This window comes from Drosophila melanogaster, chromosome X (genome assembly GCF_000001215.4).
Source record: "Drosophila melanogaster chromosome X".
Lineage (NCBI taxonomy): Eukaryota > Metazoa > Arthropoda > Insecta > Diptera > Drosophilidae > Drosophila > Drosophila melanogaster.
This window is the reverse complement of record NC_004354.4, coordinates 2652114-2667946: the sequence shown is the minus strand read 5'-3', so window position 1 is coordinate 2667946 and position 15833 is coordinate 2652114. Positions and strand designations below refer to the sequence as shown.

General features: G+C 41.1%; 1 protein-coding gene across 19 annotated transcripts in view, besides 1 other annotated feature; it reads right to left on the bottom strand.

Moving 5' to 3' along the window:
- sgg (shaggy) overlaps positions 1-15833 on the bottom strand; it is a 45602-nt gene that overhangs the window by 11607 nt on the left and 18162 nt on the right. For 2 of the 19 annotated variants that reach the window (NM_001103400.2, NM_001414068.1), the window contains exon 1: positions 108-137. The exons of 14 other annotated variants lie outside the window; for them this stretch is intronic. In NM_001103400.2, coding sequence (NP_001096870.1) covers position 108 — 1 coding nt within the window. In that variant the 5' untranslated portion in view covers positions 109-137. Of the gene's footprint in view, positions 1-107; positions 138-6853; positions 9182-15833 lie in introns of those variants that run through there. 3 more of the 19 variants (NM_001272263.1, NM_001272264.1, NM_057368.5) reach the window with 3 other exon arrangements.
- Positions 2420-3505: a mobile genetic element.

Below are 15833 nucleotides of genomic sequence, written 5' to 3'. Positions count from 1 at the left end.
AAATTCCGAAGGCAGGCAAATTATAAATTATAGAATTTAAGCAACATATCTTGGAGAATATACAAAGTGTATACCACACATGCGTAAGCAATTGCTTTAAATCCTACTTATTACGCAAGCTCACTCTTAAGAGCATTATTTCACAGATACAAAATGTATATGCACATATGCAAGTGCTTGTGTTTTACAATGGATAATCTCTAACGTCCAATTTTCCAGTCTCGAATGCCAAAAAAAAAAATTTTTTTTTTTTTTTTGTTAAGGTTTGGTTTACTGCATACAAACTTTAAATGCTTTTTCTCTCTGTGTACGGTGGCAGGCTTTGGCCTAGTTTTTATTTTCGGTCACTTGACGTTTCGTTCGCTTTGTGTGCAGATCAATCGATCGATCGATCTTCAAATAGCAAAAATGCAAACACGCGGCACTACCGAAAACAACAACAAAGTGGAATATCACAGTAAAAAAAAAAAGAAGAATTGCGAACCGAAATAGTACGATCTTCGATTATTCGGATGTTGTATTTTTTTTTATTTTTATTTTTTTTTAGGAAGAAGCAGCAAGAAGAAGAAGAAGCGAGGAAAAAAGAGAAAGAGGAGTGCTCCTCCCCTCTGATCAGATCAAATCCGATGCGTTCCGCTTTTCGTTCCGCTTTCGATCCAACGATCCGATCGCTCGAGCTACCGTTGCACAATTGGCGACAAAAAAATGGAAGAAGCCAGAGGACAACACGAACGACGAACGACAGCTGAGAGACCCAGAGATCGCACTCGAATGCCACACGAAGGGCGATCGATGGGTTCCACACGCGACCCACACACGAATGCGATCCTCACCAATTCTTCGATCGTTTAAAACGCGCTTGAAAAAAAAAAATAAATTAATATAAAAGCCTACTAATCTTAGACCATACCCATAATAATCGCGTACAATTTGTTGCGATTTTGGGGAAAATTTTAATTGAGGGAAAATTGCGATAAGGCCAAAGCAGAGAAGACACGCTGGTTCGGAGACGCAGAAGACAGAAGACAGAACGACAGAAGAAAGACAGTGGCAGCCAAGCGTGGTCAAGCATGCGACAGCCACGCCCCCTTATGGCCCCTGCCTTTTTTTTTTTTTTTTTTGACGACAGACAACTGACAGTTCAATGCGGCGGGCGGCGGCGGAGAAGAACGAGGCAGAGCGGAGAACGAAGATTCGCCAGAAGAATTCGAAGAGAATACGACGGAGAAGACCAATCAAAGGATACAACCACGCAGCACATGCAAGTGCAAGTGCAAATCAAATTTATTTTATTTTAATGAATCAATTAGAATCACAAATGCGACGATGAAAATTAAAGGCCCAATAGCATTGACATTGTTTCTCATTATTGCATCTGCAATAGCGAAGAGATAAGAGATCCATATGCGTAATGTTAGCAAAAGTACTCAAAGTTGAAAAAATGATAATAAAATTGATAATAAAATATTTGCGTGCTAGCTAATAAACCAATTTACTTGATTGGCCCATATACTTTGTCAATCGATATTAAAATTATTGCCTAAACGAAAATGTGACCTTCGCACTTTCGAAAGAATCGCAAAGGATCAATATACATACATATATCGATGTGCATTTATCGATTTGATCGATTCATCAATTGTAAATCGGTTATGTTTTGTTGCCTCCGCTGCCATTCTCACATTAATCAACTGAGTTTCTACAGGACTGCGACCAAATCAATCAAATTATCAATGGGTTAAACACACTCCTCACCCCCCCCCCACAATCCCCCCTGACCAAACATTGAGAAACTATATCGAAAAGGTGAAACATGGGCCGCTGCTGCTGATGGAACAGTTGGAGCTGTCCGAGCGGCAAAGCAATTTGTTGTGTTGCCGCCACCGTCGACGGAAACTAATCGATATACAAGCATTTGGCACCACTCAGCCGCAAAAAGGGGGCGTGGGCGTTTGTGGGCGGCGCAGTGCGGTGGCATGCAAAATGCCATGACGCAGTATCACCACATTAAAGGGGGCGAAAACCCCATTCGGAACGGAACGGAACGAAAGGTGGAGGAAGCTAACACAGACGGATGGATGGATGGAGAGCAATAAAGGAAAATGGAAAGCGCGTTCACTAAACAATAATCGGGATCTAACCCGAAAACTGGCATTTTGCACCCCCACCATTCAATATCTGTGTGGCATGGACGTGGAAGTGGAGTCATCGCCGCAGTTTAGCCGCACGAACTTCGGTTTCAGTTGAACCACGCCCAAAATAAATGCCCTATCCGTCAGAACCCCAACCAAGTTGAATGAAATTGAATGAAAACCCTTACCCAATAGCAAACTAGTTTTATTTCAAGGATGTAGATGTAGATGTATCCCTTGGATTTCACTTAAGATTAGCCAAGACTGGAACGTCTGAAGGGTAAATGCAAAGACACTAGAATAACAAGATGCGTAACGCCATACGATTTTTTGGCACACAATTTTTTGGCCGTGGCTCTAGAGGTGGCTCCAGGCTCTCTCGAATTTTTGTTAGAGAGCGAGAGAGCGAAGAGCGCTACAGCGAACAGCTCTTTTCAACGCACAAAGTGTGATAGCAGACAACTGTATGTGTGCACACGTATGCTCATGCATTGTAAATTTGACAAAATATGCCCTTCACCTCAGAAGTTCTTAGACTTTAAATCTATATTATTTTTGATCAATTGGCACCATGCGAAAAATTCTTGTTTTGCATGCCTTAACGTTATTATTATTTGAAAATAGGTTAGAAATAGCCAAATCTATGTACATATTATCACAAAAATAAATTTCAAAAATGGCTTTATATTAGAATATTTGTCATTAGAGTATTCATCTTGCGGCGTGTGAATAATTAATAAGGTAATGATTGTTGAGTGCTTGTGTCCGCACTTCGTGCCTCAAAATATGACCAAAGCAAAGAAACTAGAATAATTCTAGTGTCTTTGATATTACTTTTGCAATAAACAGTTATCATATTTAATTATTTAGTATATTTATTAAATCATTTGACTTAATATGATGTAACATTAACATTAAAAGTGTTTCAAAAAAAATATTTAGCTTTTAAAAAATTGTCAGATGAGAGACAAATTAGAATTAAACATAAATATAAATGTGTAAACGGTAGCTAATTCGAGCAACAATTTTAACAAACAAATTTAAAAAGCTTTAAAATTATAATAATTTTTTTTTAATTTATCATATTGCTAGGAAATTGGCAAAAACTACCCTAATATGTACCATGTAAATTCGTTTCTTCGATCAGAATTGATTTCGGCCCGAAAATCGTCTTCTAGCACAACACGCACACTTATACGCGTTCTTGTCTCTTGTTTTTACTCACACAAGCAAGCAAATTATATTTTTAGATTTCTTACGCTCTCAGCGGGAGTGAGCCGAAAGAGAGTAATTTTGGCCGTCACCAAAAAAGTGGCTGCATAGTGCCAAACCAATGTATGGCCGTTACGCATCTTGTTATTCTAGGGTCTTTGGTAAATGTATGTACGAGTATGTATAGCCCCAGTGTGCACCTTGTTTTTTTTATTTTAGAGTATTTTTTTATATATTTGATTCGCAATCTTCACCTTGCCGTTGTGCTGACAATTAAAAAATATACTCTATCAGTGCCATTTTTCTGTTTGCTACTAATGCTAATGCATATGCAGTATAGACTAGTGTTAGCATATATAGACTTCATTTAATTGAAACGAATTGATTTTATTCTATTTTATTGGCTAAGAAATCTATCTGTCGATCACGGTTTTTGGGCAAAAGAGAGGGCAGAGATCGGTTAAGCGAGGCGGTGGAAAAGGGATGGCCAGATGACGACCCACGCGGGCGGAGATCACGAGATGCCCCACAATCTGCAGCACTTGGCAACCTTATAGAAATGAATCCGCCAGCCATTGTCACCTGCATCGTTATCACATCACCACAACGGGTGTCGGTGGTCGGTCGTCTCTTCTATCGCAGCTTCGGTGGAACTTTCCATAGCATACTTTTGAATGCCACCAATAAAATCGGGCAACATTTTTTTCTCTTTTGTATCTACGTAAAGCCCAAATGCCTCCCCATCATCCCCAATCGTTAGAAGACCTCAAAGTGCCCAGAAAACAGCAACAGCAAATATACAAAACACAAACAAATCGGTGAAGAGGAAGCCATTTCGCCAAAGAGAAATCAATAGTTTGTGAGGTGCATTTTAAAGAGAACTACTTGTATCTGATATCTGGCATCTAGTAACTAGAATCCATTGAAAATGCTCTTTTCACAGCTGATCAAACACGAGTATTGAATGCGAGTTGACATGATAACATAAAATAAAATAAAGCAAATTAATATAAAAGCAGACGCGTAACGGCAATGGAAAAACAGCTGGGCAAATGCTAAATAAAAAACATTTCCATCGCTGTAAGTGACGAAAATAGCAACACTAATCACTAATCACTTGGTTGCATCGCTATCAGTGTGCAAATATAAATACACAAATTGCTATATTGTTCTTAGCAGATCAATATGGAGCATCAATATCCATCAATACAAGCCCACATTTACTCTTACTCTTCAATGGTCAGCAGCATCAATAGGTTTTATATGGATTCCCTGCTCTTTTCCAACAAATAATAATCCGAATTGCAAATATTCCTACTACTACTACTCCCAGTGAAAAGCACAAAAACATATTTTTCCATTTCAAATTCCAAATCGAACGTGAGGCAGGGCAGGGTAGAAAGGAAATGAGGTGAGAGGGCGGCATAAAAAACAAAAAACAAAAACAAAGACGACAGAGACACGCCTCCGTTTGGTCACAGATTTAGTGAATATACGAATGTACATACATATATAATACATATATACATATACGTAAAAATACATTTCACAAGCTGTTCAATATATGCATGTTGTTGGGCTTTGATATTTTTGGAAAAGTTTTTTGCTCTGTCATCCGTTTTATGAAACGAGCGCGTGATTGTCGAGCGTTAAAAAAAAAAGAAACAACAGCAGCTAACACGGCGTAATCTCTGCTCCCGAATCCCCAATTCCTTCCATCTTCCCATCCTCTTTCCTGCCACCCCCTCGACGGGAATATATATACATATATATATATATACCTATGGCTATATATAATCAGCGCTGTAAGCAATATAGCCGCGTGCCTCTTGATCTCTTTACTGCCGATGATCTTCGATCATGCAGGCTGTCGTAGCTTTGACTTAACCTCTACACAGCGAGAAATCGGGGGTGGGCGGTAGTTGGGCGAAGTGAAGTACCAAAAGTAAGCTAGGCAAGTTCTACAACATATATATATATATATAGTTCGCCAACCTTCCTGCTATCAGTCAGCATCTGCGAAAGCTGCAAATCACCACTACGACTCGCCGGATGGGAACTGCTTTGGGCTGATGATGATATGATGATGATACCGAGGTGACAAGCACGCTGTGACACAGTGCCTTCCATACGCTGTAATCGTAGCAGTCAGCAGCAAGGGGAATGTGCCACTAGCCACTAGCCACTTGCCACTTTTCGCACCGCGGCGTTAACGCTTCGTTCGCTAAGCTCACGGGGCCAAGATTCCGAACTGATGCAACTGACAGCCACCAGTTTATCGTATATCTAAAACGGACACCTAGTGGAATCTTTAAAAACAATCGACTGCAAGTACTACCCCATCGTATGACACTGGTGGGCAGCTGGGTAACTGGATCCCGATGGATGCGGTGGCTCGTCGGAAATGTTATATTATCCATAAGCCAGTCCAAAAACTCGTCGGTCATTTTGTGCGCACTTATTTCTACTATCGTTGAGAACAGCAGCGTATTATAATTATAACCTATACACACACTTAATCCAAAGTTTGCCAGTCATAAAGTGTACTATGTAGATGAGTTGGCGAAGAAATCAACATCAGCTGGCGTAAGTCAGTGCTGTTGCCCTGCTCCTGCCGCGCCGCTGCTACCCCCCCCCCCCTCCCTGCCTCTAACCATTGTCGGATTTTCTTATCAGCGACAAATGCAACAACAGTTAAATGGCCTGTTGTAGAGACGAGCGAGAATATTCCGCTTTGCCTTATCGTGTTCCAGCCGTCGAGACTGCGCTCCACAATAAAGCCAAGATCAAATTTTACATTTTACATATGACAATAAAAGGGAGAATAAGATCATATATATTATCCAGGCATATATATCCCACCCACGTTTATCTCAGCGCGGAGAAGGCTGAAGACAAAGCTATCGGAAAAATTCACTTGTTGCTACTGGGTTATTGACCCAACTTCAACAAGATAGAAAATATGCAACAAAGTACGTTTCATAAAACCATTTTGCATTATGCATAACATTTCATTCGCTGACTAATTCACTAAGACTAAGAATAGAAGAAGAAGCAGAGAGCAGCCAGACCTTTATCACTTTACATTAAATCTCCGAAAATTTTCCGCACCCATAAAGAATACTTATCTATGCGTGTATATATATATATATATATATATATATATATATGTGTGTGTGTGTGTGTACATAGAACAATCTCACCCGATACGATAACCCTCGGGAGTTATGAGGAATTTGTGTTTCCATTCAATTGACACTTACCTACAAATAGAAGAAAGGAAATGAAAGATATTAGAAAAGCACAGTTTAAAAACAATTGATAAGAGATATTCATTCTGCTATTTGCTGAAAAAGCCCAGTGCACTGGCCATTGTGGAAAATCTATATGATGGGGCAAAGTCTGCGGCTTTGAAGTCTATATACTATATAGTCCGTACTAATTACTATCCTATACATAACTTCCGCTTATGTTTAAGTCACAGATTAAGCTTAGGGCATAGATTTTACCTAATATATTCTTGAACTTTTGCACCACTTTGGTCCAACTGACGCAGGACTGTGTTCTGGCCAATTTGGCAGTCTTAACGTTCTCGCCACTCCCATCGCTGTCCGCATCCGCATCCGCATCCAGATCCGCTTCGCCATCGATTTGGGGCTCAGCTCCTTGCTCCACATCCTCGGTGTTCTGGTGGTGCGACGACTGTTGGTCGATTTGAGGGCGGGTGGTAATGGTGGCAGCATTGCTCCGGGGAATTCGGTCGTAGTGGTTATCGTGGCTATGGCGGCGCATCTTGACGACACCACTGTCCACGTCGCTGGTGGCAACCACATTCACATCATCCACATCCTCTTGCACATCCACAACGAGATGATTGTGGTTCTGATGGAGATGGCTGCTGGGTGGATTGGGTACCGAGTTATTTTTGCTCCTAGAGCTAGTATCACAGTGTGGTTGTTGTTTGTAATCATCTTTGGTGTCGTCCACCACCGCTCCGCTGGCCGCCAAGTTGGATGCCACGGTGGTGTTTCGCTTCTTGCGCTGCTCCTCGCTCCTCCTTTCACGTTTCATCAACTGCTTCTGCTGCTTGGCGAGCAGCTGCTTCTGCTTGCGGGCGAACTTCTCTCGCAACTTTGGACTGCCGAATTCGTCCAAATAATACATGGTGTCCTGGAGGCCATCCTTGCGATTGATCAGCTTCGAATCAATGTGCGGATCCTCGCTGATCTTGAGCAGTGGGAAATATATGTGACCGTCGGTGGCCAGGCTCTTGGCATCGCGTCGACGTGCCATGGCCGCCGCCACTGTGAGTTCCGCCTGATCCGGTGGCAAAAGTCGGTTCTTCGGCTTGGCATCCACCTCATCGACCTCCTCCTCTTGTTCGGTTTGGCTCTTGAGGTTTATTATAATACCCGACTGATTGTCCGACTGGTTGTCGGCCTCCTCGACATCGTCGTCCACATTGACGCCGTCGTCCTCCTCCTCCTCCTCCTCCTCCTCGATCTCCGATCCGCGATCATCGCAGTCGACATCATCATCATCACAGATATCCACCTCATCGATGCGATCCTCCACATCGAATCCCTGGGTTCCGGTGCTGTTCGTACTCTTGTACTTAATGCGGCTGCGCAAGATGCTGTTGCCTCCACTGACCACACCGCCGACGATCACGGGAGTGTCCACGCTGCTGAGCTCCAGAGCGGAGGAGGCTCTTACTCTCTGCTGCTCCTGGGCCTCGGAGCAATTGCTGCCCAGGCTCTCGCTGCTGCTGTTCGACTGCGCGCCGCTCTCCTTCGAGCTTGTGGCATTGTGACTGGCTTTTCCCGCACCCTGGTTGTCCTTGGCTTTCGATGGACGAGTGGTGACACCATTTTCGATGCCGCTGTCCTGGCTGAGCAGCAACTGTTGGCGCTGCTGCTTCTGCCGCCACTTGCCGCCAGGTGGCGCTTGTGGCAGACTCAGCGATCCACTGCTACTGCGTGGTGGTGGCAACTGCAGTTGCTGCTGCGATGCACTGGAAACAATTACACCGCTATCCGCCGAGCCCGTCGATGTTTGCGATGAGAAGCGCTCGGTTAGCGGTATTTTAATCGGCTGGCTTATAACGTTGTTATTATTATTATTACTGTTACTAGTATTATTATTATTATTGTTGTTGTTGATCAGTGTATTATTTATATTGTTATTGCTGGCGGGCAATAAATTGAGAGCTGGTGCAGCTCCTGCTGCCTGCGTAGTTGTTGTTGTTGCCATCAGGTTTTTAATGGTCTGTTAAATACTCTAGGCGTTAGAGTATTTCCTTTTCGGTTCTTTGAAATTGATAAAGCGTCTAAAGCGGCACAGTTTTTCTGTTTTGGGTATATTTTAAATCACTTCTTTTGATTTTAGTTTAGTTTCGATTCGATTACTTTTGTTTTTTATTTTGTTTAGTATTGGCGCTTCACAGTCACATTGCCTAATATTATTCAAATCAAGTAAACAAATTAGTGGTTGTTTTCGATTTGTTAAACGAATTGTTGCTGTTTTTGCTGCATTTTCAAACACCAATTTGTTCTATTTTGACTTTCTGGCTAAATTTAGACCAGCACTGCGGTTTGTTAAGACCGTAAAAACCATAGAGAAAAGCCAAACAACAAAAAGCATTCGAATTTAAACACACTCTCACGAAACAAAAACGAAAAAAAAATAAAAATAACAGAAATGCGGAGATCTTTGTGATTTTCAATATTTTACTGTCTATTTGGGTTATTTATTTGTGTTCTGGTCTGGTCTGGTGTACGTTTTTCTCAGCGTGCAACATGTGCGGCCGCCTTTAAGGTCGCGAATGAACTGAGAACTCGAGAAGCTCAAACGAAACCGAGAAACAGAAACGCAGAGAGAAAGAGCGAAACAGAGCGAAAACGACAACTCAAATTCCAAATTATTATCGCTGACGCACGCCAACCACACATATGTTCATATGTATATGTGATGGACGGAGGAACGTGTGGTAATGGAACACAACGCAGTGACAGAAAGAGAAAGGGAGAGCAGAGAACAATGAGAGGGGCACGGATTCAGAGCGAGATGGCGAGCAAACTTTCCTCGGTCAAATGTGTGTAAAGGCTTTGGCAGCGAAACACCTGCAGAGACCGGAACACAATGGAATGGAACACAGATGCAATTCTGGAACAAACAGATTTGTGATAAGCTCCTGGTATCTTCTTCTTCCTTTATTCCTCTTGCCGTAAAAACCTTAATCTTATCACTACTTTAAACTGCCATTTATCAGCATTAAAAATACTACACTAAAAGCCAAAAAAAGAAACAACAATAAAACAACAGGCTTTTTTTATTTACTTATGCATGCCGCCTATGGGTGGGGCGGGTAGGAAATCTTTTTGTTGCCGGCCCCATTAATTTACAACTGCACATACATATTTATCAAGAGACCTAAAGTGCGGAGGTGTTAAATCAAACAGGAATGAATTATAAATTAAGCAACAGCTTAACGGCATCTGGAAAGATGTGCAAAAGAAAAAAAAAATAGCACTGCAACTAACAATATCAAAAACGGAAATTATAGAAGGACATATATCCTTCCTATATACCAATTGGTATCGTACCATCTAGATTCTATCTATAGATATCGATCCTAAATGGTTAAGGAACATCATCGCCGCATTACTGCGAATAAGGGGATAGTCCGCAAGTCTTATTTATTTAAATAAGATTGAGTAGTTATCCAAGAAAACTACTACACAAGGAACTACGGCAAACGTGTAGAAGGTAAACATTAACAAAAAAAAACCAACAATGGTCAACACCAATAGTGCGCAATAGACCAAAGACAAACCCCATCAACGAGGCAACACAATTATTGCACGAGTCTCCGCCTGTAGGTACAAATTCCCCTAAACGGCGTACGGTGGGTTGTTGGTTTCAGGTTGAAAGCGGTTTTGCAGACGATGACAAGTGTCCAACAACGGGACGAGACGGGGGTAGCTGTGAAGGGTGCGCTTGGGTCAGTTTGTTGGCTTAGTTGGTTAGGTCATGCCATGGCACAAAAACAACAAGAAACGGGAAAATAATAATAAAGAAACAGAAATACGAAACCCTGCTAGTTGGGGGTTGAAGAAAAGCTACCTACAGGGTGATATGTAGTTCGTACAGGGTGTTCAATGTACATGTCGCCACTCGGACCTCGGGCATCAACTTTTAAATACTTTTCTTTTTGTACAATAATAATGCTTACTTTGTTAAATATCATATAATTTATATCAATCGGTTCCATGTTCACGAACTTTCCATTGGTAAGCCCATTCACCTCTTGCACTTTCGCCTACAAGCAACCCCTACTAACAGCAACCAATTCCATTCGCCACTGCGTCATTTGGTTTAATGTTTATTGACTTGACATTGGAGCTTAGAAAAGAGACGCAGAGCCCCAATCCTTAAATATATAATGCCTACAAGTTATTACTTGCTGTATACACCATCGAATGGGCTCTTGTTGGCTTGAGCAGAAGGTGACTTATTAGGCCGTACTAGTTCGGGACATTCACTCTAGAAATAATTCATTGTAATAAATATCTACAAATTGGTTGTTTCTCTAATGAACACCTGGGAATTAAGTTACGTAAGTAAGAAAAACAAGTTTCCGCTATACGCATGCAGCTTAGTTTTTATGAAAGTGATATTAAAATGCATTAAAATATACTTTCGTGTGCAGTGCCTCAAATTACAACTGCTTCTGAGTATCACATCTGTAGCGGCAGGAAACGGAAAATTTTGAAATGTGTCACAAAACAGGACAATACTGTTTATTTTCCATTTCAATCGATATTACCCACGTGCCGGTGGGTTCCAGTTTTGAGTCAACTTCCATTTAAATACCAAATGAGTTGGGTCGGGCTTAAGTAGTGGGGTTTCCACAGAGAAAGCCTTTGCTGGTCGTCTTGGGGTGGTCTTGTGAGGGGGGGGGGGGGGGGGGTAACCTGTGAGCCAAGCGGCTGTGGTTCTTGTTTACTTGGTCTTGAACTTGCATGTCGATAATGCGCTCTGACATTTACCGTGGTTGGTATTATTAACAGCGGTAATTGCCTCAAGACATGCTTTAACAGGCTATTTATACCGGCTGGGGAATATATTGATTCCGAATGCAGGAAAAATGTCAAAAAGCAAAATATTTTTTACCATTTGCCATTCGTACCGTGCCCCTTTTTGAGGTCTAGGCTATCGAACTGAATCGAAACTAAAAATATACTGTAGACGCGGCGCGGCATTCGAAATCGAAAGTGAAATATAAATAAGCAGCAAATAATTAGCAAAAGGAATAAAGGAGACCCAAAAATACATCGAATGCGTTCCGATTCCACAGTTCCATCAACGCCTGTTGCTTGCACGCCAGCACCATCTGTTGGCCACCTCATCAACCGCGCGAAAGTGAAAGTACAACAACAACGAGCGCATAGAACAGCATAAAATAGAACAGTAGATGAAATGTGCAAAAGAAAATAGCAAACAGCTAAACATTTGCATTTCATTTGGGAAAGAAATAGGTGAAGAATCATTAAATGAGACGAATTGAAGAGTAAAGCGCCACAGGAAATTTTGCGCATCTACATATTTGCCAAAGACTTGAGAATACCAACCAGTCAACAACAGAAGAAGCAACCAAAAGTGGGAGGCCCTGGTGTGGTGATACACAAAAGCCCACCCTACGCAGGGGGTGGTAAATAAAAATATCAAACATATTCATACATACATACATCATATTCTACTATGTACATACATATGTATGTATAACGAAAAAGAAGAAACCGAAAAAGCTTGTGCATGGCTATCGCTATCGCTATCGTTGACTTCCTTCGCCAGCTGCTAATGACCGGGAGTCGGCAATCAATAATTAGAGCTGACCAGACAATTAACCCATGACAGACTGCAGCACATCGCATCACACCGACGTCGATTAACATCTTAAAGGCATATGACTTCGATAGCAATGGTGGCGAATGCCGATTACAGCGATAACGATAAACAAACGTAAACTGGTTAAAAGCAGAAATAGATTGAAACAAAGAAGATTCTCTACCTTATTACATTTTTCGTATACCATATCTGTACAAATTCTTCTAGAAAAAAGCCTTTAATAATTGATATTGCAACGCGTAGTTGCCTCTTGCCAGGGAACTCGACAAACAAAAGACAATGGGACATTTAACACAAAAGGAAAGTTACAGGGCACAAAGCCACCAACACAATGCCGTCAAAATGGTAAAGAGAGCCAATGGCAAAAACACGAGCCAGCAGCTCTGGAAAACTAAAGGAAAAGGAAGCGAACAACACAAAGGAAAGGTGATGGGAGAAATGTGAGGGGAGGTAGATGGTGGTTAGGTGGTGCCAAAGCCAACACGCGATTAGTGAATGCCCAACCCTGGTGGCAACCGCCACCCAATCACCAATTACCACCACCACCCACACCTTTATAGTCCCAAATGGCAGCAAGAACAACCAAAAACTGGTAAAAACCGAAACAACAAGCTCAACGTCCAAACTGGCTTCTCAAAATGCGATAATTTGTGGTAATAATAATACCTTGATTCTCGTCGTCTAGAACACATGTAAATATATATATTTTATATATATTCAGAAATCCTTCTATGTAAACGGAATGCATGTATAATGAAAACAATCAATATTTGTTGATTAGGCATCGGCGTATGCGTTTGCTCGTATCATTAGAACGGCAATTATATGATAATTGTTTAACCCACTTATATGACAACAAAGTGATAAAATGGAAACGAGGAAACTTGGAGAACAAAGTTTTTCGCTCTGACTTCGAAACGATGACTTTAAATATATACATTAAGAGCAATCCATTATCAATTGATTAGTAATTTCAGCTGAAAATCAATAATTGCAGCAAGAGATAACGGCCAAACAATGGAAACAAAAAAAAAAAAATAAATTGAACTCAAGGCGAGGAAATATAAAGAGAGCACTACTCACAAAGAACCCTGATGCAAACAAGAGCTAACAATTCTAGTATTCGATTCCATTCCAGAAAAGCTATATAGTAGATATAAGCTCTAAAAAAATGAGGAGCCCATATTATGTTGCTAGACTACCAAACAGTTTCAGAGAGCCACTCCACTCCATGAAACTATGACCAATCAAATAATAACGCTATTCGTGTCACTCATCCACTTAAAAACCCACTCCCTTCTACTTGAAATTCACTTTCGGTCCTTAGTCGTGCACTCAATACGATACGAACCAACAAAACCAAAGACCAACCAGGTGGGATGGTGGGTGGCTGGCCTGAATGTCAAGTTGTCGCCAAACCAAAGCACCGATTCTGGAGTGGCTTTGCTTCTGTTCTGGTGGGCGGGCGGAAGCAGGAGGAACTCGACTTATGCCAAAACCACACGTGCATGTCGCAATTCATGGCCCAATCTTATCAGCAAATAAAAAGTAGCAACAACAACGCTTCAGGCAAATTGCCTAATTAATCAAAAATAATATAAAACGCTTAGCCAAAAGTGAACTTTGGTCATGTGTGTGTTGTGCTAAGTACGTTTCCCTGTTAATTGGGAACGGGAAACAGAGTGAAATGGGACTGGGGGTTATTTATATTGAAGCACCTCGGATCATGTATCGCCTATCTATATGGCCCGTCGTTTTTAAGTATGCATATAGAACATATAGGAGTACATGATCGTGTACGAGAGTATATGAACTGGGAAAGTAGATTAACTTGCGATGATAAGCGGCAATCCACTCTAAAAACCTCACACCATACATATGTATATGCGAACGTATGCCAATCCCCAAAACCCCCTCGAAAAAAAACCCCTTCTTGTTGCCAAGTTCTTTGTTTTCGTTTTTACTGCACTTGATTATCATAATTACATGACAAAACAACAACAATGTTGGGTTGTTGCTTAATGTAAACAAATAAACAAGGCAGCGACGAGAAGAAGCATTTTCCACATTGATAAGAAATTACAAAATATTTTTGTTTATTTTTTGGAATTTATGGGAAAGTCACGACGACTGCGATTGTAAAAATAAAACGAAACACAATATGCATAAAAAACAAAAAACACAGTGAGTCAACTCATAAAGCGAAAGAGTGTTTGAATGTATTATGTTATGTTGCTTAACACAGTGATTTTTGTCGAAACAATTCTACTACTTCAAGTGGCCACTTAAATTGACATTGGCTTAGTCACTGCCCATTTTTACCCATTCAAAGACGACCGAAGGAAAAAAACCAAGACAAATTCAACGAGCGCTGACTAAATGTGGAGTTCCAAGTACTTGGGTTGTCCCCCAAATGCAAAAACTCGAGCCAAGAAACCTGAGAAACAAAACAAAGAAGAAAAAATATGCAAAAGTAAGCCAGCGAACTGCCTTCAACCCAGACTTTTAAAGACCCTTATAGCTATTAGTCAAGTAAAACAATAACAAAAAAAAAAAAAAAAAAAAAACTTATAACTTAATAATAATATTTGCAAGCCATCAATGAATTGCATCAGCCAATTCAATAAGCACGATCGTTAGGATAGTGAACTCAAAAATTCAGGTCACCATGAAATTTAGATTTTCGTCATTTTTCTCCCATTTTTCCCACAAAAATTACGCACAGTTTATCACAGAGAAAAGCGCTTGCACCGCATAAAGTTTACCAAAATGTTGGTTTATTTATAGACAATCTCTCCACTTTTTTTTGTTTTTATTTTTTGGCTCACACCCCCGCCCCCCTCGTTGAATAAGTGAACCATGTGTCATCCAACAGCAAAACAAAAAAAAAACAAAAGGCACACACACACAAAACCACAAAATATAAAAGAAAAATCGAATCATTAATGAGCTGAAAAAGCCGACAAATGCTCTCATGAGAAAAGGAACGACAGCTGCTCTCCCTCTCACGCAGTTGCAACCATCTCACTCCCACAGTCTAGCCCCTCTCGCTCCCACTTCAGCCCCACAATGACGCAATGCGTGGCAGCATTTACGTCAGGCGAATGCTGAAGTTTCTGCTTCTTTCTCGCCGCTTCCCCTGTTTCTTGATGAAACGCCTTTGTGTTGTTTTTGTTTTTGTTTCTGTTGCTTGTTTCTCGTTATGTTTCATTTTCATTGTGCTTCCCCGCATTATTGTTTAAAATCGAAAGCACAGAAGTTAGCCACATAACCCCTTACAAAGTTCGCCGACACACCGACTTCATGCGCTATGTACGTTTATGCAGTAAGGTTTCATGATTTCGTAAAAGCGCGAACTTAAATTGAAACAAAATGCGAGTATAGTGCATTGCATGAACGCAGTACTAGAGTAGAAAAGCAAGAAAACCAAATCAATATTATTCTGGGTATAGTAAATAAACTTTACCAAGATTCCACTCAAGTAGTTTTTTACACATCGTATCTGTTAGGTGGCGCAGACACTTGATGACTTGATGACACCAGACGGCAGGCGAGCCCAAAACTCTATATGGCGTGCGA